Genomic DNA, 24,936 nt, shown 5'->3' on the forward strand with positions numbered 1-24,936 from the left:
TGACTGAGTGGATGGTGGCTCCACAGTTCCCATAAGCACATTTGTAAGGGTTCACATGGCAGTAATATGTGGTCTGCTTGTTACGGAGTTCAACCTAAAAAAAAAATCAGAAGAATGTCATCACTGGATGTTTTCTGTGATCTTCCTACATGGCTATGCTAAACAGAATAAAATAAAGCAGCATGAATATGTGACGATACGGCTGACAATAATTATCAGTATAATAACTGCTAATGGCACATTGCCTTAATATTTTTTTTTTCACTCAAAAAGACAATTTTACTACTAGAATCTGATGGGTTCTCCTTTGGTGAGAGTGTATTACCTCAAACCTCCCTCCTGTTCCTTTCGACGTGATAGTCTGCGAACCTCCATAGTACCAGTACCAGTAGGACCACACAGAGGAAGGCATGAGCAGCACATGCAGCAGCAGCAGAACGACTGATGTCATCTTGACGAGTGGTGCCCCAAGTGCGGATTCTGTATCTTATATATTCTTCAACAAGAAAAAAAAAAACAATTTCTGTAAGTTCAATGAATGAAGGCAAACTGGTTTGGGGTTTTGAATTCTCAGAAGTGATCACAGAACAAAAAGACCTGTCAATTCCAAGTTATGGTCGTGTGGAATCTATGATTTATCTGCTGCCAATGTCAATTTTGGAGTGGAGATACAGCTGTGATCACATGTTCTCAATGCATTCATGGGAAACCACAAAGGTGGATGTATTACCCCAAACAGTAAGGACTTTTCAGAGGTCACTCAGTATTTAACGGTATTGCAGGGCTGCATTCCTGCAGATGATGGATGTCTTTTGTCTTTGTTACATGAATCTGATCAAAGTATCACCATGGAGCTTTGCAGAAAGCTCACGGCCAACCTGTCCTTCCAGGGTTCAGTTTGGCAGTAATTTTCAATTTGTCTCAGTTTTTGTGTTCTGAAGTTTTATCCAATCTAATCTAATTTTAGTCACTTAGTTATGATTTTTAAAGTACACACTGTAGATGTAAATCAATTTTAATTGCCTATTACAAACATTACGCTTACTTGATACCTTCTTGCTTTCTGCATTTGTGTCCAGCACCATGAACATGAATCTGATCAAAGTATCACCATGGAGCTTTGCAGAAAGCTCACGACAAACCTGTCCTTCCAGGGTTCAGTTTAGCAGTAATTTTCTATTTTGTCTCAGTTTTGTGTTCTGAAGTTTCATCCAATCTTATCTAATTTTAGTCACTTAGTTATGATTTTTAAAGTACATAGATGTATGTAGTCACCAGGACTATTTCAGTTATAGTCTAGTTTTAGTCAACTAAAGGTCATTAAAATTTTAGTCAGAATCTGAAAAAAGTTTTATTACTAAGTGGTTTACAATACAAGTAATATGTCTTGGTGGATGGTGCTAAAACAGAAATATTAAAATATTTTTAATAGTAAGAGTACCAAGTAACAGAGTTAACACAAAAAACAAGTCAAAAACAGTGCGCACCAACACACTGCCATTCGACTAACTCTGTTACGGATGTAGTAAAATATAAAGTTTATACATTTTTTTCTAAAAATTCAATTAACATTGATCAACTTGATATGGGATAGTATTAATGTTTGTAAATACACACAGACCATGATCACATGTGTACTGATTGGATTTTGTGGATTTTGTCCCCTGTGATGAAATCATAGTTTACTTTTAGTTTTTTTTAGGTTTTTTTTTTTTATATCTATACATTTTGCTGTAGTTTTTGTTCACATTTAATTAGTCATTGTGTCTTTATTGTCACTTCAAAAAATGTAGTCGACGGAAACTATGTCGACTCAACTGGAGTTGATCAAGCCCATCCACAGCCATATTGACGCAACTTCTGTGGCATCTGAGGGCCAACCAGATGGCCCTTTGATGGCTGGCCCCTGCGATACCCAGCATCTTGTAGGCCCTGCAGAGAGACTGGCCCATGAATCCTCAGCATCCCACTTTGATGGGTTGGCAACTTGTCTGCCAACCATTGTTCAGGCACTCCTCTACTAGCTCGGAGTACTTTGCCCTCTTCCTCTCATGTGCCTCCTCCATACGGTCATCCCAAAGCACAGTAAGCTCCAGGGGAACAACCTGCTTGAAGGGTAATGTGGTGAGAACAATGTCTGGCCCTTAAAAAAGTCTTGGCGACTGCTTCAGGTAACTTTAGTTTTTTCCCCAGGTAAACTTTCAACTCCCAATCACACTCCATTGCCAACAGGCCAGGGGAGGTGTTTCGGGTAGCTTCTGCAGCCTTCTCCTCAGTTCTTACAAAAAAGCTAATTTTCTTCACTGGGCCAAGGCTCTTGCTATGTCTAATCTGATCGCAGATGAAGTTCACTATGGCATTCAGGACGTGGTTGTGTCACGTGGACGTGCCGTTCGCCCAGGGCTTTCAGACAGCAGCTGAGGATGTGCTCCAAGGCTCCTCTCCTCGGACAGAGTGGGCAAGATCGTGTCTCCACCTTTCCCTATGTGAAGAGGTTTGATGGGCCTGGCAGCACATCATAGACTCCCTAGATCAATATTTTTATCCGGTGGAGCTCATCTTACCTGAACCGTAGGTCCAACAATGTGCAAAAAACTGAATCTCTTGGATAATTTGAGCTCTTTGCCTCTTTGGCAGTGAAAGAAGATTTAAAACTTTCAAAACACCAAATTTATTCCTAATATTAATGGTTTGACTTCAAAAGGTGTTAGAATGAATGCTCCTGCGTCCGTCCAGTGCCGTTTCTCCTCACCCAGTTGTTCCTAGTGCCTTCTACGGACATTACGCTTACTTGATACCTTCTTGCTTTCTGCATTTGTGTCCAGCACCACTCCATCAAGATCTGACAGAATTGTCATGACACATTTTTTTAAATTACACTGAAAATACACAGCTCTGCATTGCTGTGTTTCTTTTCTGGATTACTTAGTCACTTCTTGATTTGGTGGCAAAAGGTGTTTGTGAGCTCTTAAGTTCATTTGTGCTTCATTGCAAAGTCTTTCTCTGTTATTGTTGTCACTAGTATCTGGGGTAAGGCTGCCAACTTTTGTTCAGGTTGTTTGTTTACTTGTTTTTCGAAATCAACATTTCTTATTTAGGATTTTCCATTCAAGATTTACACCAAGGAAAAATAAAGTATGGATTTGGGTTATGGTCTATCTGTTTTGAGCAAATCATAAATGAAAGACCTGCTCATTAAAAAACTTGATCTTTCTCACGGATAAATTCAGTGAATGAAGGAGAACTAGTTCTTGGTTTTTAAGTTTTTTAGATTAGAGCCCATCTGAGCCCAATATGTCACTCATCTTAGAATGTCAAACTTATGTGCTGGAGAGCCACATTCCTGCACTTAAAAGCTGTCATTTCTCTTTGTTATACATGAAGCTGATGATGTTACCAAGCAGGTCTGCAAAAAGCCTCAGTAAAAACCTTGCGTGGTATTTCAGTGTTCAGTTTGGCAGTGATTATATATTTTGTTTTAGATTTAGTCTCTTGAAGTAATATTTTTATCTCAATTTTAATAATCTAGTCATTTTAAAGTAAATATTTTGAACAAAATGAATTCCTACATACAATAATGTATATTTATGCCCTTGATGCACTGAGTGAATGTTTATTTTGCTAGTTGGGATAAAATATGAATGATGGTTCTTTCTAGGGGACTACATTTGTCTGGATAAGAAGCGATAGAGCAGACACATCAAACTCAGCTTGTGGGCCAAATATGTGAGCAATGTTAGAACTGATTTTTGTCTTCCGCTTATCATTCCGACAATCCATTAAGAAAACAATGGGTGGAGTTTTTGATTGTAGAAACTACAAAGAGATTATTAAGTTTAAGTGTTTTCCTTTGGGTGAATTTGATATCAGTTGGCTGAATGTACTCCTGGTTTAGGCCAAACAGTGTTTACTTACCGTAATTTCCAGGCTATAAAGCGCACTGTTTCATTGGCCGCATTACAATAATTTAGCAATTTTCTAAGAAATTTCCACACAAATGCTGCAGCCTAACAAAGGCCGCACCCTATTGGCTGATGAGGGTGCCCTTCAGACAACTCATCCAATCAGAACGGGCAGGTAAGCGGGCTGCTGTACTCAAGTTAGGTTTCACAGAAATGTCCGTGTTTCAACTGTGGGTGGCCTCACATGGGCTTAAATCCTGTGCGCCATGGCGCACGTAGGGTTTTGGTTATGCCAGAGTGCGGCGGGCTTCCTGATGGATGGGGTGCCTATGTGCATCGTTACGTCCAGGAAGATGGTCTCTACGGACACCAGCCTGACAGCTGGTCCACTTCCTTTCATCTCTCAGGGGACATCATGTCCTCGTGAGGACGGACAATACCACGGCGGTGGCATATATCAAGCGTCAGGGCGGTTGCGCTCTCGTCGGTTGCTGTCATTGGCGCGCAGACTGATCCTTTGGAGTGTTGGGTGTCTCCTCTCACTGAGAGCGACGCACGCCCCGGGGATCATGAACGTGGGCGCCGACCTGTTATCCAGGGGTGCGCCGCTTTACAGGGAATGGATGCTGCACCGAGAAGTGGTGCGGCAGCTGTGGGCTTGTTACGGACGAGCCAAGGTTGACCTGTTTGCAGGGGAAGAAAACGCGCAGTGCGCAATATTCTTCTCCCTGCGCAGCACGAAGGCTCCCCTCGGCGTAGATGCACTAGCGCACGGTTGGCCGTGCGTGCTTCTTTACGTGCTCTGATTCCCTCCATCCTGTCCAGGGTGATGGAATGCGGTCACACACTGATCCTGGTGGCTCCACTGTGGCCGGCCATGCATTGGCTGGCGGAGATTTACCAGCTACTGTGTGAACATCCCTGGCAGCTCCCGTTGCGCAGGGACCTGCTGTCACAGTTTTCCACCTGTGTCGAGACCGTCTGGCACTGTGGGCTTGACCCCTGACTGTCTCAATCTGTCAGCCATGGGATTATCACAGTGTGATTTCCACCATACAGAGGTCTCAAGCCCCCTCCACTAGGTCTCTTTATGACTCTAGATGGAGGCTATTTGAGGGGTGGTGCCTTCAGAGGAACCACATCCCCTTTCCGTGCCCGGTGGTAGTGTTTTTGTCATTTCTGCAGGACCTAATTGACAAAAACAAAGCCTTTTCCACTGTGAAAGGGTATTTGGCAGCAATCGCCACCTTAGCTTTGGGGATAAGTCGGCCAGTCAGCACCCACTGATCAGAATCAGAATTCCTTTATTAATCCCAGGGGGAAATTGCTTAAATCCCAGTGGGAAATTGATCCCGGTTTATGAAGGGAGCACGTAGGCTCCTCCCCGTGTCCAGACCACTGGTTCCACCGTGGGATCTGGCAGTGCAGTGCTCCTTAACGCAGGCCTTAAGTTTGCCTCTCTATTAACTTCTTGTTACTAGCTCTGGCTTTGGCCAAGAGGGTCAGTGACATGACATACGCTTTCGGTTCATCCGTTGTGCGCTCAGCTTTTCCCAGGTGATGCGAGGATCATCCTGAGACCCAACCCGGCCTTTGTGCCGAATGTTGTGGGTTTGTGTTCTCCCATTGATCTTTTGGCCTTTTCTGCCTCACAGGATGAGCAGCGGCCGAACATGTTATGTCCAGTTTGTGCAAATATATGGATATGACGAGGAGCCTTAGGAGGAGCAATCAGCTGTTTGTCTCCTGGGCCAATCCCCGCAAGGGGAAGCTTGTTACTAAGCAACACCTGTCACACTGAGTGGTGGAGGCTGTTGCTTTGGCTTACTCATGTCAGGGTCTGCAGCCACCTACGGGTCTGCGTGCACACTCAACTCGGGGTCTTGCCACATCCTGGGCTTTGTTCAGGGGAGTGTCTGTTCAGTACATCTGTGCAGGATGGACATTTTCGCCCCGTGCATGGCACGAGCGGTTTTACTGTCCTGATGTGATCAGACTTCTGCCCTGGAGGCTGGTACCGCTCGATCAGCATGTCTGCACTACGGGAGTTTCCATATCCTTTAGTGAGACATTAGATGCAATATTATGAAATAGAACTTTAGGTTATGTATATAACCCTGGTTATATGAGTGAGATGTCTCACCAGACAACCCTTCTTGCTCGAACAAAAAGAAGAGGTGCTTATTTTGAATGGTGCGCGTCTTTCCTTTTATGGGAGGTGAGTCTACCCCTAGTGGACGGACGCGCTTCACCGGCCAATCAGGATTGGCAGATTGAAATAAATGCTTATGAGGAATGCAGACAGAGGTTGCATCCCATAGTGAGACATCTCACGAAATATTACTCATAGAGCCGGGGTTATATACATACAGTAACCTAAAGTTTCTTTCACTACATGAAGTCTCCTCCTCACTGCCCCTTGTCTACATATTGGTCCATTTACAGCTTTTTATGGTCACTTTTTACTGGAACTAGACTGATATACAGCTTCGTCCACTCCTCTTATCGTGAACTACCGAGGAGTGATCACAGCGAGTTGGACTCTGAGTCAGGATACAGACGCGATTGCTTCTGAACAAATCCAATGTGGTGATTGAGCAACTTCATGCTGTTATGCTACTATTATAAACTGGATGACTTTTACTGTAGATGGAGCAGAGATCAGGATACAGGCTGGATACAGCCTGTATCCTGATCCTTCCGGAAGCGTCTCCATCATCCTCAGAGTCCAGAGCACCAATCAATCCTGAACAAAACTAATGCAGTGATTTAACAACTTTATTCTTTTTATCTTTCTATAACAAAGTGGCTGACTTTTACTTTATCCACGCAGCTGCTGCTTCTGTGGGCGCTCTCTCTCTTGCTCTCTCTCTCTCTGACAACATTTTTGTGCGTCGTTGCTATGATGAGGCAGTGTGCATCATGACAAAATGACTGATCAGAATGATTCACTGCAAGCAAGAGCGATTTATGTTAACAATTTCATTGTTCCACCTGGTCTAATGTGACGGAGCTCAATTTTGTGGCGGCATGAAGCTTATAAAACCCGGAAAAATCTACAATTTAGCTGCGTCATTGTTTAAGCCGCAGGGTTCAAAGTGTGAGAAAAAAGTAGCGGCTTATAGTGCAGAAATTACAATAAATGTATGCCAATCAATCAGATACAACACAACGACAGCTTTGTGTGAAGTGTTATTTATGTTCCACAAACTGGTTTCAGGGTATTTACAGTATCAACAATTTGTTTGTTTAACAAATGTTTCTAAATTTAACCTTAACAAATCTTATCTGCTGTAATGGTAGAATTATATCCACATTATAATTCTGAGCTTATAAAATGTCAATATAGATACCTAGATGTGTATATTTCTTTCTTTAATGTCAGGGCTCTGTTTCTCCAGTGTTCACAAAACATGTCTTGTTCCCACAGAGATTCCCTCTTAGTGTCAGCACACAGATAATCTTATAACAAAGTTATTGCAGGTGTCCTGAGCTGGGAAAAACGTATTATCTTCCCCTCTTCAATGTGATTAGCCAATAGAGGCCTTTCTGATCATCTTGTCTTTTTCAGCCTATAAGAAATATGTGCTGTTTCTGTGTAGTTGCCACTTTTCTTTTTCCCCCCACAAGACCACTTCATCTGTACCCTTTTTTCCATGCCAGAGCTCTGGAAAAAAATCCACAAAATATTTTTTGGTCTATTTTGACTTTATTTCATCAGACAGTTAAACAAGGGCATATTTCTCAGACATCACAAAAACAAAGTTCAAAAAGTACACACATGCTTGTAAAACTCCCCAGTGAAAACTACAAGTTAACTGTAAGTGTGCTTGGGTTTATAAATCTGATTTAGTGCCTCACCACCCAATAACCTCATCGCCGGTCACTGACATAGAGATAAGAAAACTTCCAGAGCTTCTGTGGATGCCGGAGTAACTTGAGATGTTAAAATCGTGATTGCGATGGACCAACTTTTGTCAGGGCAGATTGATCAGAATTCCCATTAAAGGGTATTTGTACTAGTCATGTTCACAACAATAGTCAGGTTTTATGCACTGTATGTATGTATTTCTGGTACAGCAGAAGTAATAGGAACTCATTATGTGAGATGCATCAAAGACAGTCAAACAATAACGACTAATAAAGACAATGTTTTTTCCCCTTTGCTTTGTTTGTTGTTACTTGTGATGCCTTCTCAGGTGTTCACTTTATTGAGAAAGGAACAGACTGAGAGGCAGGAAGGCACCACATGTACCAATGAGAAGAGATGAAACAGAATTGTTGTCATACTTGTGAAAGAGTTTTTTACTGCCTTCTTCCACTACTTTAAACATAACAATGAAAAACCATGTTCGTCTGATGACTTACACCAATAAACTGTAGTTTGAAGGTAATTTCTTTTTTTTTAAAACAAAACATATTTTGAGAAAACCCAATTGAACAAACCAAACAAAGTGAACAAATTCCAACATCCTTGCCTGGTTTCTATTGCTTCAGTGGGTTTTGTTGTTTGTGGAATACTGCTGGTACACAAGGCAAAGATATACTCTTTCAGCTTCCCCATCAGTAAACGATCCCAGATATTCAAGCTAACCGTAATCTATCCTCACCCCGTCAATAATTATTGATATTCTGGTTTTGTAGAGCTTTCAGACACTTGATCTACACTCAACACCTTCAGTTCAAAGTTAATCATGCACAAACCACCGTTAAGAAGTATTCATGAGAACCAGGAATACAAGTGAAGGAGGAGGGAAATGTTACCTGAAACTTCTAATTCAAAGGTAAATGCAAGACAAATCCCTGAATAAGAATGAATAAATAAGCAGATATAGGACCTATCTCAACGTGCAGGGCTTGGAATAAAATATATTGGTTTCATTTGAGTTGGTGAACTTGTTTGATAATGCATCATCATAATGTCAGACAGATCAGCAATTTTTAGTCTTGAATTTGTCTTTCAAAATTAATATTCTACACTCATGAATATGAGTGTAAAATATTAATTTTAGTTTGTCTTCACCCAAAGTGCACAAATAAATTTTAAAAAAACAATAATGATGGCAATCTATGACAGGTTCACTGATTCTTTGATCAATTTTTAAAGTATTATTTAACATTTCCCAGAGCTTGTAGTGTCTTGTCTTGCCTTGGTGATAAGAGCCTTGGCTAGCCTAGCCAAACCAGTTTCCTCATTGTCTTGAGAAAATGTGAGCCGATAAACTTGGCACATGTGCCAGCAGCTGGTGTATAAAGGTGCTTCAGGTCAATGGGAGCTACACAGTCTGAGGCATCATGGTGTCTCTACTGGTCATCCCGCTGCTCCAGCTGCTTCTGGCCTCACTGGTGTCCACATCTCATTATTTTGGGGCTTCCATGACCTTCAGCTACAAAGGAAACAACGCTGATGGATCGATGAGGGTCAGTTACTTTATTAGGCGTCTTACTTTTCTAGCTACTCAGTGTATCATGTTCTTTACACTCATAATGTTTTTAATTCAATAAATATCCAATATATATGATCAGCACACTCTGCTCTATGTATTCTCTATATTTTTTTTAATACCTATATCTTCTTTGTAATATCTAATTATATCAATATGCCATATTCCTACTCCTGCTACAAATGTATTATTATTACTATTAATAATAAAAATAAATAAATTAAAAAAAAACATTTTATTTGTAGAAGTAGTGAGGAAATTTTTTTTATCACTTGCAGTTTAAGGAAATACACTGTTGCTCGAAACAATTCAGAAATTATTCTATGTTTTAGAAATAATACAATTAAAAAAAAAATTGCAGGCCTATCTTAAACAAGAAACAAGCTATACAATTGACTAACTCTCGTTTTTGGAATAAGAGATGGTAAAACCTTGAAAGGTTTGTCCAATGGGAGCCTTTCAGTGTGTACAGATGTACGAGGGAGTTTGATAGAGCAGCGTGTCCTCTGCATATAAGTTTGTTAATCCATGTAACCAATTAAATTGTCAAGTACACCCCAAGCTTTTTTTAATGAGTGTGAACATTGAAAGACAGCCTGTGGTAATTATCAATCATGTATCACTAATACAGTGATTTCAAGAAATACAGACTAACAAAATGTCTTTACTTCAGGTGGACATTCGCAAAAAAGCGACCTTTGATGGATGTTTCTACAAGCAATGGCCGTACTGTTACAAAGGAAACTGCGGTCAGGCTACGCAGGTCCAGAGTGGAATCATTGACCAGAGCATGAACGCTCTGCATTACAACAACAAATGGTGCGAAACTGAAGAGTCGTCAGTTTGGGTTGTGAGGGGCGACAAACCGTTTGAAATGAGGTGCAACATTTAATTCTTGAATTCTGAATCATGTGTGAAAAAAAAGAAATATATAAAAGAAACACTGCCCAGCTGAAAACTTTGTTTTTCTCCCGTGAACCAGGGCAAATTCCTGTTGCTGGGTTCAAACACGCAACGGTGCCTCTTCCTGGAGTTGGAACAGTTTGATTAATCTTGGAAAAAGATCTGACACCGGACAACCGAACAAGTCCCCAACAATCGCAATCCTTCCTTTTCTAAGGTAAGCATCATTCAGACAAAACTGAATGATGCTTGTCATATTCTCCCCGCCTTCTTCTTCATCGTCTACTAATTAATAGCACAGTATTTGTCATAATTTATCGTTACCTTTATCCTATTTGTTGTCTTATTCTTAGTTAGTATTTTTATAATTCAACTACCATCATATCCTTCATGAAGGTGTGACGATGTACCGTACAAAAAGATATCGCAATATTGAAACATCTTTCCATAGCAAGTGTGTATTTTCAACTGCAGGAGACATAGTCAATGTCCAAAGGTCTCAATTGCTGCCAATGATTGTTGACATGCATATATTGCTAAAAAGAAACATCTCCATATCTTAAATCTAGGCTTTGTGGGTTGTTCTAGTTTAGCGTTGTAATGTAAATTACATTGATAGCAATGCTTTTTAAGATGACGTGATTTTTTGTGTCTCTTTCTGTGTTCTGTTTGTAGTGGCAATATTTGCCCTTTAAAAAAAAAAATTTGGTATGACCAGAGCTGGTACAATAAACCATTAAATTCTTTTCAATTTTTGAGGGTTTTTTTTAAATTTTGCCTGCAAGATAGATTCTCCCGGTGTTCACAAACACCAAAATCCATCTTGTGCTGTTCCCACCTTTGCCTTTCGAAACCAAACCGAACCGATTAGAACCAATCATGAGGCAGTGTTGTGGTTTAGGGCGGGATATTCGGGTGTGACGAAGGCAGAAGTGACGAAGCAAAACTGGCGAATGCGCAGTTGCGGGGAGAGGAACTAGCTGGGCTACCGCTATTGGCACAGCTCCGAATCAAAATAAAAAGATGTTGACGCAGGAGGATGAACTTGTGGAAGCTGCTAGAAACTCAGTTTTAGAAGAATTCAGCATTTCTTTTTTGAAAGAGCAACAGCAAGATGCGCTTTGTGCATTTTTGGATGGTTAAGACGGCAAAACGGAGCCTTGTTGTTGTAGCAGCGTCTCTGCGGCGCATGCCAATGACGACATCATCATTTGTTACTGTGTGATTGGCCACAACCATATCATGGACAGGCATTTCGCCCAATCAGCTTCAAGCATTCTGTTCATGTCCCTCCCTGGTTCCGAAAGGATTAGTCAGACAGACCCAGATCGATTTGGAGAACTCGAGTTAGAGGGAGGGGCTACACATCCATCTGGCTCTTGCCAGTTTTGGTCTTTTTCCCTCTTTCCAAAATACTGTCTTGTATCATTATCTTGATCCGGTATTGTCTATTGTCTGTAAACTTTGCATATCGTCCCACTCCTAATCTTAAGTCACTGCATACATAAACCAACATCTAAATAACATTCCTTTGCTGAAAAAAAAAACCCAACACCAACAGGACTTTAAAAATATATGTAGTATTTATTATCTTCTCTGCAAAATCTTCTAGAAACATTTCTCCTTCCCGTCTTGGTCAAAAGAGATGAAAATTATAAGTGTTTCATATTAATTGATGTACTCTTTTCACTTTACAATGCTGCTGTCACATTTAGTATAGTGATTCATGGTAAACAAAAATCCAACTCCCTGGCTGTAATTACTGCCTATTGATCATACTTTTTATTTGCCCTGTTGGGCTTTGGTTTCATGTGTTTCTGCATCATTTTTTTTGTGTTTTTAGCATTGTTATATCATTTGTTCCAGAGTTCCTCAGAACTGCCCACGCACATACAAGCTGATCTCTTTTGATCCTGATGGTGACAGAGTCCGATGCAGATATGGAAATAGTAGATATTCAGAGTGTAATGCATGTAACCAACCTTCAGGATTCTACTTAGATCAGGTTAGTTTCAATTGTAAAATACCATTACATCACTGCCTAATACCTGACCACCCATAATACTGTAATGTCCTCGACAGGATTCCTGCACCATACAGTACCAATATGGCTATGCCAACTCCGGAGTTTATGCTTTTGAGATGGTTGTGGAAGACTTTTCTAAGAAACACATGGATCTGATCTACAAGGACGGAACACGATCCCACAGACATCCAATGACTGCCAGAAGGAGGAAGAGAGCAGCACAATGGACGACACAAACCCCTCTGTGGTGGTGGCACCCCACTTTAAGTGGTCAACGTACAACCCAAGAATTTCTCACACCCACACAAGCGCCATCGACCACCCAGACAGACACAACCTCATACACCCAGACAGACACGACCTCATACACCCAGACAGACATGACCTCATACACAACCCCACACGTGAACCCATTATTGTGGTGGTTGTGGTCGGCCACTGCTCGTCCCCCAAGTAGAATCACTCAACTTTATACAACTATAAAGCCTCTGTGGTGGCTGCATACCAGACAAACAAACACTCACATCACTCCACAGTGGGGAGCATGGCAGACACCTTCAGCAACACCAAGGAACTACTACAAAACTACACCTAGGCAGAACACCGACTTCAGTCCATTCAGTAAACTACCACTGCAGTTCTCTTTGCTTGGTAAGAGACTTCTCCCTTATTGCAACATCTTTCACATTAATACTCTGTCCAGCGGTGTGTAATGGCTAATCCGCTTATTAATGCTCAATGCTGTGTTTGTGATTACTAATGAGTTGCTGTTTGCTAAGGAATAATTTTAACTCTTTGCTCAATTTGTGTAAGGAAGAAGGATGTCGCCCTGGAACATTTCATCCCTACAATTGTATTTGGTATATTTGTTTGTAACAAAGTTTCTGTCTATGCCTATCATCAGCTAGTCATTAATTTCTTATAGAAACATGTAATGCAGCTTGATAAGATGATAAGATTCCATTACATTTTGGAGTTGATCCCGATCAATGTACTTATTCCGGATCAGTTTAAACTCGTGACTTTTCAAAGAAATAGCGGTGCCCATTCATTTGGACCTACTGAATCGTTATTAAAGGGAATAGATATTTCTTTCAAGCCTTAAGGTGTTGCCATGATCAGAAATACTGATCCAGATAACTGTAAATATTTGGTAAAGAACCAGATTTTTCCCAAATCTTCACTTTGGTCAGAGTTTTCCAGAAGCCCATTTTTTAATTATTGTTTTAGCAGATACCTGGCTACGTGTGGATGGGGTCTAAGTGTTCCTGTTTTTATTTAAAGCTAAGTTTTTGGATTAAAGGGCTGGAAAATTATCAGTGCATCACAAAAAATATGTAATGTACTACTGATGATGTTTAGGAGCTTTTTGTATGATGAGGTGCAAAACTATCTGAGCAGTACACAGATGAATGGAAAATGTCCTCAGTTATTTTCCTGTTTAAAGACAGTTTTTATTAGATGCCTGAAATATCACTGTTAAAATAGCACTATTCCGTTCACCTCTCATTGACTCAAATGTTTGGCTGAGCAGTATATATGACTTAACTGGTCAACAGCTCCTTACCAACTTCACATATCCTTTTAAATCTACAGTTGACCCGCCGGCTCCATCGTGTCAAGAGGGTTTCTACATACCAAAGTTTGTGCACCCAACACCAAAAAATGGGGCACTCATCATGGGCGAGCCCGACAAAATAGTGGAGATCCGAGTCAAAGCACAGGCTGCCTCCACATTGTATGTAAAACATAGTTCTGCAGAAGAAAATTCTTTAGTTAACATGGCCTCTCCAACAGTATCGACGACATCATCATCAGTGGGCCGATGAATATCATCAAGCGCAGAACAACACACAGCGAGTTTGTCATTAGTTGGAAGCCAGTTGCTGATGACCTGGGACAATATTACGCAGTATGCTTTGCTGTTGAGGCATTCAGCTGGTGAGTCATGTGTCTAGCTCTTGTACAGAAAGTAAATACATTGTTGATGAAATCTTTCGATGTTCTACTTTTTTAGGACATCTACAACCGTGAATCTAACCACTCCATATTACTTCACTCATCACCATCATCATGGAACGCCCTCCTCTCAGTAAGACATCTTCACACACCCCAACACCAATTTAAATTTTTAAATTTCTACATTGTACTTTCCCTGCATGCCCCTGTGTTCCCATACCTGTAAGCTGCTGGAACTGTGAATTTCTCTTGGAGATGAATAAAGTATCTATCTATCTATCTATCTATCTAACACCAAGATGGGGTATTTTAGGTCTGAAATGCTTTGTTTCGCTGAGCTGTTAACAAAAACGTACTTATCTCACTGTAAGCCTAAGAATTGGTTATTGTCTCATTGGCATATGGAGCAACGAGTTAGCATTACTCTCTGTAAAAGTGTGTAAGATCAGTCAATAACAGAGCACCATTGAGAAGTATATGCCAGGTTTGCTTGGCATTAGCATTTGCCTGTGGCGGGAAGCAGCATTAGCCAAAAGTGAGGGGGAAAGAGGAGTTTTTTGGTCTCTATTAAGGACCCCAGATTTGACCTTGTTATCAAAAGTGAATGTTACTCAATGGCCCACAAAGGAATACAGTATCCAAATAATGCTTTCCATACAAACATTTAATGTTGTTAAAGAAGATTAATAATTTTACGGGTCTATTTAGTATGTTCAGGGCAGGAAAAGGTTGCTCAGTTCAAACATCGATTCATAAGAAGAGTTTTAAAAACAAATCAAGTAGAGTCTTTAACTTGACTTTTCTTAGGCATTACACACATACATTGTAAGAAAGTGAATTTCTTGATGTTGATGTTGTCTCTTCTGCTACATTAAAGGGTAGCTGCAGCAGCTCATCAAAGGAAACAGGATCATTTCTTTTCCTTGTTTTGTATTCCATTATCTGTTTTCATTTCTTGTCTTCTAGGTCAGGAATCTATCAATCTGAAATGAGATGTGTTCTGCTGCAAATTGTGGAGAGTCAAAGTGAGTCAGAAGGCATATTTATTCATTATTGTTTTTTGAACTGCAAGCCTACACATATAGTATTGCTTAAAATTCAGAGGGTTAGTGATATCCTTACCTGAACAGAATAAACAAATAACACGTTTTTCCTCTTTTCCTTTAATCTCCCCAAAATCAAACCAATGGACTTTGCTCAATCATAACTTATTCACTCTTTTCAAACTTTAGATAGAAACAACAATAGGTTGAAAACTGTTTATACACAGACACTGTAGCTGAGAACAACTTCAGTATATGTCCATTTGTATATGTTGGTGGACTCTTTTGAACGAGCCTTGTCTTTCTGAAGAGACCGTAACAGTTCTGACAGAAACAATAAGTTTATGTTCAAAGCAATTATCTTTGTGTAGCTGCTAATCATAAATCAAATTAAATGCAGAATTCATCCCACAACATTAGAGAATGCATGGACTTCCCAGTTGTGACTCTTATAAGTCTTTTGTTTCAGTCAAAGCTAATGTCATCTGCAAAGAATCCTCAATGCAAGTAGAAGTGAAGAAGTCTTCCTTAGTTGGACTTCATGAAGATCATCTGCGTCTCAATGACCCGTTAAACACCGTCTGCAGCCTGAAGACTAACTCTAACAGCACCCACATCATTGGAGTCGTCCCCCTGAACACCTGTGGGACTCAGATCGAGGTACAGGGTCCATTGTTTCATTTGCTCTTCTATCAGATTTGTTTTTTTTTTTTTACTTTAGTGCATCTTCCTTTTCTCTGCAGGAGGATGATGATAACCTTATTTTTAAGAATGAGATCACAACGGTAGATGACATCACTGACCTGATCACAAGGAAGCACCTGCTAGAGTTGCAGTTTTACTGTCAGTATTCCAAAAGGGGAAATGTGACTCTGAGCTTCAATGGACATCGTAAGAAAACCGTTGTGTGGGAGAGAGGGTTTGGAACTTTCACGTACCAGTTTGAGTTTTACCGCGACAACAAGTTCCACACCATGATCGACCCTAAGTCCTATCCACTGGAGTATGAGCTAGGAGCCAGGATCTACATGCAGATTGAAGCCCAGAGTTCAGTCAACGACACTGAGATGTTTGTGGAGTCCTGCAGAGCAGCACCGTACGACAACCCGAACTACACTCCAACCTACTCTATTATTGAAAATGGGTAAGCAGGAGAAGGTTCTAATGGGACCAGCGGCTCTAAAACAGGCTTTCCTGTGAATACGTTTTGGCACATAGTTTGACTAACTAAATGACAATCAACAATATATGCAGGCCCATGGAGAACATACTATCATTGCTGTGAGGCCAAATACAGTAACTAGCTTGTACTCCTCTATGTCAGACATTCCACAGTATTTAAATATATAGCATTGGTCTTTTGAATTCTTTAATATTTATCTTTGAATTCCCTTATTTTTTTGGATCTGTTTAGTTTTTCCTATCACTATAGTATAGCTTTATTTAGGTGATTTTTGGAAATAATCAGCCTTTGTGTTTTTCTCCTATCAGCTGCAAAGTGGACCCCACAGTCGTGATCTACAAATCTGACGTTGAGAAACACTTTCAGTTCAGCATGGAGGCCTTCAAGTTCATCGGCTTACGAGAGCAGGTCTGTTGTGGACTTTGTGGTCTCACTGAGGGACCTGCTTTAAAGCTTCTAATCATGCCACACATGCAAAGAATTTTCCATTTAAGGTTAAGGAACACTTTTTTTCAGTTGTATTCACAATCAAAGAAGCTGTCTCGCCTGTCCCATAAATGCTGAATAACTTACCTCCTTAGAAAAAGAAAAACAACAAGTGACTATCAGTGTAATTTACATCAACGGTCATGTTTTGATGGCAGCCCGTTGGAAGTGTACAGTACTGGATGTGGTTGTAGAAGGTATCTGATCACTCCCGACATGTAAATACTAACTGTTGGTTTCCCACTGATGCTTTCTTCAAGCAGGGGGCAGGTGAAGAAGTAAGTGTATGTGTTGTTGGTTGTGTTCAGGTGTACATCAGCTGCTCTGTCATGATATGTGAAGCAGGAAACCCCAACACTCGGTGCTCCCAGGGGTGCACGAACGCCACATGGACCAACACTCACAATTCCCATCACCGCCACAAGAGGGACACAGTCATTCAAAGCATGAATCACTTCGTCTCCCAGGGTCCTCTGCGCATGAAGAGGTCCACTGATGGAAGAGTAAGCTCAGGTACGTAACAAAGGATTTTTCTCCTTCATGATGGAAGTTCCAGGTTTGATTCCCCGTTTGTAAATCTGTGCTGTGCTGCTGTTGTTCCCAGGAGGGTTGAACCTGAACCTGACCCTGGTCTTCCTCTCTGGCTGTGCCCTCGCAGCTGTTGGTATGATCTGTGGATTGATTTTCTACAAAATCAAAACATCAAGCATCAAATATCAACGCCTTCCTGTCACTGAAAGTTAGAGATTCACACACAGATGATTCTTGTCAATTATAAACTCTAGATTTGTTCTGATAAAAAAAAAAAAAGAAAATACAGTCTTTACACATATACATCTTTTAATCTCCAATCATTAAACTCAAACTCAATATACTGAAATTATACTCAAATTACAGATACAAGGCAGTTATAATCTGCTACAATAGTGAATGTATATGATAATGTTATGATAATCTTCTTACTTTGTACTGATAAAATTTAATTAAAAACTAATCATTAACATTATGACTGTTTAGTCATAATGTCATTAAGTTTAAATGTAGTTTCTTTAATTCATACTTTTTTACTTTTTAATTAATAATTCTAATGATGGAGTTAAATTGTGGTATTTTATACACAATTTTAATAAAGCATTTTAAAAAATGTCCCAAACTACTTTTTCCTTTCTGTTTTAAGACAAATGAAGTTCTTTGTAGCTCTACAGACTAGTGTGTTTTTACTACACTAACTAGACATTATACTAATGATATTAAAGACATGGAAAATTAGTTTAATTCACACTTTTAATGCATGATTGTAAAGTATGTTGCATTGAGAAACCACAAGATGATGCTGTTGGTCCATTTTTTCTCTTTTTGCTGTTGTACATTTACTTTCTCTCTGGTGCGCCTTTGAGATCCATTCAACTTAAAACACTTGAAATTTTACATTTACTCATTTTACAAACTACGCTCTAATCCTAACCTCCACCGTAGGAACATGCAGGCGTGGTTTGTAGGGGGCATACTTTGAAAGGGGCGTGGTTTGTTGCAGCTTTAGGGAACATGGTTTGTAGGGGGCATACTTTGTAAGTTATTTTGTATGGATAGGTATGGAATTCATAAAAGTAACTTATATAGCACCTTTAATAGAAACTCAAAGCACTTTACACTTAACTCACTGCTCACTAAGTTTGATTCAAAAACTTGTAATGTCACCTTGGAGGAAGACTGAGGAAGAATTGGAAATCTGATTGTAGAAGAGCTGAACTTAAAGGGAGAACAACAAAACCCAAAATTCATCTAGACCTCTAGACAAAATGAGTCTGCTTGAATACATGAATGCATGAACAAGATGGCTTGTTCAAAGCGAGGCAGCAATACTTTTCTGAAATAATTGCTAAAAATATAAACAACTCTCACACATTGTTTTCTGTGATTGAAAAGCTCACACCCCCTACAGATCAGATAGCCCCTGAATTACTGTCAACTGATAAATACAATGAATTTGCTGTATATTTCATGGGAAAAAGAACAGTGTAAGGTCAAACAGCACAAAGCAACACAATACAAAACACTGATTCAGGAAAAGTATCTTTTCTCATTCTATTGGATCTATTGTAAGTGCTGCATTTGATACTGTAGACTGTAGCATTTTGTTGCACAGATTGCAAAAGTAGGTTGGATTAAATGGAAAAGTACTGCAATTGTTTAAGTCCTACTTGGAGGAGCTAACTTATGTTGTAACCATTGGAAACTTTAAATCTGACAGATTAACAATGTCATATTCTTGGACCCGTTCTGTTCAGCCTTTATTTGCTTACTTTAAGACAAATTCTGAAGAACTGTAAGGTTGATAACCAGAGTTACGCAGATGACACACAACTATACCTATCACTGAACCCAGATGACTCTGGTCCTATAGAGATGTTGTGTGACTGCTTAGAAAAAGTAAACTGCTGGATGAGTGAAAACTTCCTTCAACTAAATCATGACAAGATGGAGGTCTTTGTGAACAAGGAAAAGAGGACTGCTATCAGCGAGAACCTTGAGTCTTGATCTTCAAAAGCTGAAGACCAAGTCTGTAACCTTGGTGTTCTGAGTCTTTACACTGGGTCCCAGTCAGCCTCAGAATAGACTGTAAAGTTCTGCTGCTGGTGTATAAATCTGTGAATGGGTTTGGTCCAGAATACATCAGTGAGATGTTAGTCAGGTCTGAACCCAGCAGGTCTCTCAGATCTATGGACACAGGTCAGATAGTGGAGCCCAGAGTTTATAGCAAACTTGGTGACACTGCTTTTAGTTGTTATGCTGCAAAGAAGTGGAACTTTTTTCTACTGCGTATGACTGAGATGGAGTTTTTTTTAAAAATAATTTTTTGTCGATTCAAAGTTTTATACTCTTATTGATTTTTAAACGGTTTAACGTTTTATGTTGCACTTTTTAACTATGTAAAGAACATTGAATTGCCTTGTGTATGAAATGCACAATACAAATACATTTGCCATGTTTTGACAAAAGCAACAGTAGGTCAGCAGGGAGGGCACGGCCCGCGAATGCCCCCCCATGACGCCGACACTGGGTACATGTATCCCCATTTAAGGAACACTGCACTTAACCATGACGCTTCCTCTGCCGCCACTAAAACACACCCAAAACAGGTAAGGCTAAAACATTTTTATTAAAGCATCTAATACCACTGTCTGTAACTCACCTCTATGCCATGAAGTTGAGACAGTAATATTATAATGCCCTGCTAGCTCAAACCCAATCAAACAAATCCTACATGCATTATATGCAGCTAAAGGCAGGCCTACATTGTGTGATTTTTTTTGTCAATCGTTGTACTCAGCTCCAGCTCAAATTGTGCGACTCAATTGCAAAGTTTGAATGTTTGAAGCTCACGATTCATGTGCTCACACTAAACGGATCGACACTTTCACACGACCTGACTGCTCACACTGTACTTCCACACACGACACTTCGGGGTCTTGTTTCCGGAAATGCAACGTAAACATTAGAAGAAGAAAATCTCTGAAGCGTCGCCATTAAAACAGAAGAAGAAGAAGAACCCGGAAGTGGGTAGGATGGAAAAGGCAACGATGGGATGGACCAGGAACTGGCTGGACAAACGTGGGCAGTGCGGTTTGTTAATTTCACAGCGGTCCTATGGTGTTTGCGCATGTGCAGTGTGAGAGTTTGAGGTAAGCCGGTCCATTGCATGGCTTCAACAGTGCGATACCCTCACGAGGGGGGAAAATCGTCTCAAAATAGGCCAAAAATCATACAGTGTATGCCCATCTTAAGGTAGGATTAACCACAAAATCTTCCAACTCAAAAGTAGCCATTAACTCACCAGATACCTCAACACTACAGCAATTATGCCCCCTCTAGGATGTCTATCCAAAGGTTTTAGGGACTGCAACTTAAATAACGCCAAACAGAAAATACATGTTTTGCACCGTCTAGAAGGTAGGTAACAACTATATTTAAAAAAAAAAAAAAAATAGTGTCTGTTCCCAGTCCTCAATAAATGATGGAAAGACCAACGATACGGGGTATTCACAATTTATGATTTCCACTAGAATTTACAAAGCATTAAAGCAAAACAGATTGCCGACAATGGGGACCAAAAGCTGGATCCAAACTAAGGAGCTTGTCTTCGATGACAAGATGACATGAATTAAAAGATGATAGATGACATTCACTCATTTTATCAGGAAGTTGGCAACCCTAGCCACACAATGAATATTTCCGCTGGAGCTGTGCCAGAATATTCAGCTCAGGATCACTCAGTTTCAGTGATTCAGCTAGAACTTACTCAAAAATTAGTAGAATGTAATTTAAGCATGATTTTTTTTTTTTTTTTTAATGAAATGAAATAAATAATAAAATGAAAAATGAAATGAAATAATTTCGTCTGATACAGCTGAGGAATGCCTACCTTAAACTCATGAAGACCTTTGAAAATGCCTTCCTAGTAGTTTTGCCCTTACTTTCATATGAATACAACAGCTTGACAGTGTCTCCTAAGGAACTGCTATTGCTTAATGGCAACACAATCAAATAAAATGTGTTAATATTAACAAATTAAACTTTTGTTTTTAGTTGAGGGTCTGAGGGCTGAAGAGAATGATCTATTCTATTTGACTAATGTAATTTTATTCAACAAAGTATTTGTAAATATAAATTGTCATTTTACTAGTCTTATATATTGGAAATAAAAGTTTATTATATATATTTTAAATAGTAATATGGACTTGATTTATACAGTGCTTTTATAACTACCAAACACACCAATGGGACAGAACAATTTAAGATTTCAGTGTCTTGCTGAAGGACACTTCAACACATACAAAGATATAGTCCCCAAACTTTGGATCAGAAAGCCACCCCTCTACCACCTGGACCTCAGTCGCCCACTTTACATATACCTTATAGTGTTTTCATCATTGCATGGCATGTTTGACTTTAGTTCTAAACCTACAGTGTTTCCTCTGTGCAGCCCTTTGCATTCTTCCGTCTGCCTTGGTTGTGGGGTTTCTCCCGGTTTACGATAGATACCCTTTAATTGCGTGTATCAAACACCACAATCACCTACATATTAACTAGCAGTCGCATGATGTTATGGAAAAAAAGGCCTGCACCTTAGAGTTCTTTGGTCACATGATTTTCTGTTAACAATGCAGGTTGTTGTTACTCAGGCTGTCACGTCTTAAAGGCCTCGAGGCTTGAGCATCATTAGTTCCATAACTCACAACATGACATTTGATCTAAATAATAAAAATATCATGATGCTGATGGGCCAATAGACACTTAGGGGGAAATAATGTATAAAAATACCTTTACATATACAGTACTTGTTATCCTTAAGCAGACATGAAACTAAGCTTAGCAATACATATCTGCTTAAAAAAAATGAAATGTGCTGCAATTTTGAAGTAGGAATCGAGGTTAGGCACAACGATGTATGCCAGTAACTCAACAACTCGTACAGGTCTTAGGACATACCTAACAATAAATGTTGGTATAAAGCACCTGAGCTCCGCCTCCATCCCTGCATTTGGGTCTGCACCTACACCTGCACATGACAAATGATAACTCATAAAGACATGCCTCTGAGGAAGATTGATCTCCTGCCATGTTTTGACTGCCAAAATGTTGTCTGAATAAATGAAACCTTAACATGTTGTTCAAAAAAGAAGACTTGCTAGAATTATTAGGCAACAATCTTCTATGACAGATACAGTATTTGGACATTGTTGGGTTTTCAGTTGTTTAGTGGGTCTGCAATTAAAATTGACAATTTTTGTTGATAAAGTGTCATCAGTTCCAGTTCGTTAAGTGTTGGGTTTTCCATTTACTTCACTGGAATGTGAGAGATGTTTTACCTGAGTCGCTGTGACTTAACAACACACGCCTACCATGCATGTTTTGGAGGTCACGGAGATTAAAATGTTTAAAAAGTTCATGGAGGAACAATGTAAGCTCCACACTGATACATCCCTCACTCAAAAGTGCCAACATGATTTGTTCCGCTTACATTAGCAACAGAAACTGAAACCACAATGCAGAGTTAAAAAGAGCAAACCCGTTAAAAGCAGGGACTGCAAACTCCTCCCCTTTTATGTGAGCAGAATAAAATAACTGAAACTAGTTTGGAGAACAACATCAATGTCTGTATGAATGGCTGTCCTTGTGTTAAGAAAACATCTTTGATTAATTCGAATCTGTCTAATCTGGGACTGTCTCCACCCTGCTGGACATAGTTTTTTTTAGTTAGACCTCAGGCAGAAGCCAATCAATCTGATGTTTGTTTTCTTAACTCAAGGACAACCTTTTGTTTAAAAAGTGGTGATGTTCTCCAAACCAGTTTTAGGTTGTTCCCAACATCAGCAGTTGGTTTTAACAAATGACAAACTATTTGCTCACACCCTTTAGTAAGAAAAACAAGCTCTCTGAAACATGTGCAACTGGAGGTTGATGAAATATTTAGATCATCAGACTGTTGAAGGTCAGGCATCACATTATGACCTATTTTGTGTTTCCAAACATTTTTGTCCCATGTACCCCTTATCCTTTTAGTCATATCGCAAGTAGCAATTACTTCCTTTTGTATATTTATTTGTTTTGGACATTTTAGATTTTGAACTTAGTCTTTTTATGTATTTCAAAGTGTTTAGGCACAAATCATTGATAAATGGGTGTCTTGTTAGATGTACGTTAATCATTGAGACCGAGACAAATTTATTCATACACGTTCCTAACTCCAAACAGTAAAACCTCCTCGCCCATGGGTGCGCTCCAGGGTAGCGCATGCGCTAAGCCACTACCATAACAATGGGGATAAAGGATTTTGTGCATTTAAAAATGTGTCCTATAATGTTAGAAATTCAATTGACAAATGTTACTGTGTTCCCCCAAGATGTGTTAAAGAACCCCTCAGTGTACACATACCCCTGGTTGGGAACCCTGTCGAAGGTTAACACTGCAACAAGTGCAATCTTTTATAGATAGCAATGCATGTTTTGTTATTGCATTTAAATAAATTAATTTTAATTTATTGCATAATTGTGAGCATCACCAGCCCTCGCAAAGGAAGGGCAAGAATAACTTCATCATAGGGAGGATATAAAAAGGTACATAAAGAGGAACGGACAATTATTCTAAAAACAAAGAAGTATTAAAATCCATAATTCAGGACAAAAGCAACATTGTTGCTTTAGCAAAAGTCAGAAAGGAAGGAATGCTGATAACTGACTCAGATCAGTCAGTTACTATTTAATGATTGATTAATCTATACGTGTAGATACAAATCTCAGTTCAATGCAGTACGTGAGCGCCCAACTGTGATTCGTTAGATTTGTACATATGAATACATTATTTGACAAATGTAGGTTAGTCTATCAGATTAAAATATTTACCTTTGTATAACATATCATCAGATATATCAAAACCCAGGCTTTGGCGAGATAAAAGAAAATCCATCTTTGTAATGTAGGGCCCAGGTTTAATATTGTGTATGTTTTGAAACAATTCTGAACCATGGAGACATGGGCCAAAACATGCATGGTAGGCGTGTTGTGCTATCTTAAGACTCATATTCATTGTGTCGCTGTTTCCTGATAGATTAATGATTGTTGAATGTCAGACAACTATTTGCTATTATGACTGGAGTGACATTTTAATTTCATTTTAGATCAAATGTCATGTTGTTAATGATGCTCAAGCCTCCAGGCCTGTGAGACGTGCCAGCCTGAGTAAAAACCTGTATCGTTTACAGAAAATCATGTGACCAAACAACTCTAAGGTGCAGGCCTATTTTCCAAAAAATCATGTGACTGCTAGTTAATTTGTCGATGATTGTGGAGTTTATTACATGCAATTCAAAGGTATCTATAGTAAACCAGGAGAAACCCCACAACCACGGCAGGCGGAAGAATGCAAAGGGCTGCACAGAGAAAACACTGGAGGTTATTGTGAAGTATGATGCATGCAATTACATGCAATT

At 39.6% G+C, this 24,936-nt stretch overlaps 1 protein-coding gene across 1 annotated transcript; it reads left to right on the forward strand.

Moving 5' to 3' along the window:
- The first annotated feature begins 10,340 nt into the window (after positions 1–10,340).
- Positions 10,341–17,720, forward strand: LOC114460911 (uncharacterized). The gene is made up of 12 exons (XM_028442783.1): positions 10,341–10,466; positions 12,116–12,254; positions 12,332–12,926; positions 13,872–14,013; positions 14,073–14,216; positions 14,293–14,367; positions 15,201–15,259; positions 15,747–15,937; positions 16,021–16,421; positions 16,769–16,868; positions 17,255–17,459; positions 17,551–17,720. Exons 3-12 carry the CDS (start codon positions 12,392–12,394, stop codon positions 17,688–17,690), a joined length of 1,992 nt encoding a protein of 663 aa, XP_028298584.1. The 5' UTR covers positions 10,341–10,466; positions 12,116–12,254; positions 12,332–12,391; the 3' UTR covers positions 17,691–17,720.
- Positions 17,721–24,936: the final 7,216 nt, after the last annotated feature.

This window comes from Gouania willdenowi, chromosome 3, assembly GCF_900634775.1.
Source record: "Gouania willdenowi chromosome 3, fGouWil2.1, whole genome shotgun sequence".
In the NCBI taxonomy this organism is placed as follows: Eukaryota; Metazoa; Chordata; class Actinopteri; order Blenniiformes; family Gobiesocidae; genus Gouania; species Gouania willdenowi.

Bases quoted from the DNA above. Each gene is read 5' to 3' on its own strand.
- LOC114460911 (XM_028442783.1), top strand. From the start codon at position 12,392: ATGGTTGTGGAAGACTTTTCTAAGAAACACATGGATCTGATCTACAAG. The intron at 15,260-15,746 runs GTGAGTCAGAAG...CTTTTGTTTCAG, and splicing joins GCAAATTGTGGAGAGTCAAA to TCAAAGCTAATGTCATCTGC. The intron at 16,422-16,768 runs GTAAGCAGGAGA...TTCTCCTATCAG, and splicing joins TACTCTATTATTGAAAATGG to CTGCAAAGTGGACCCCACAG.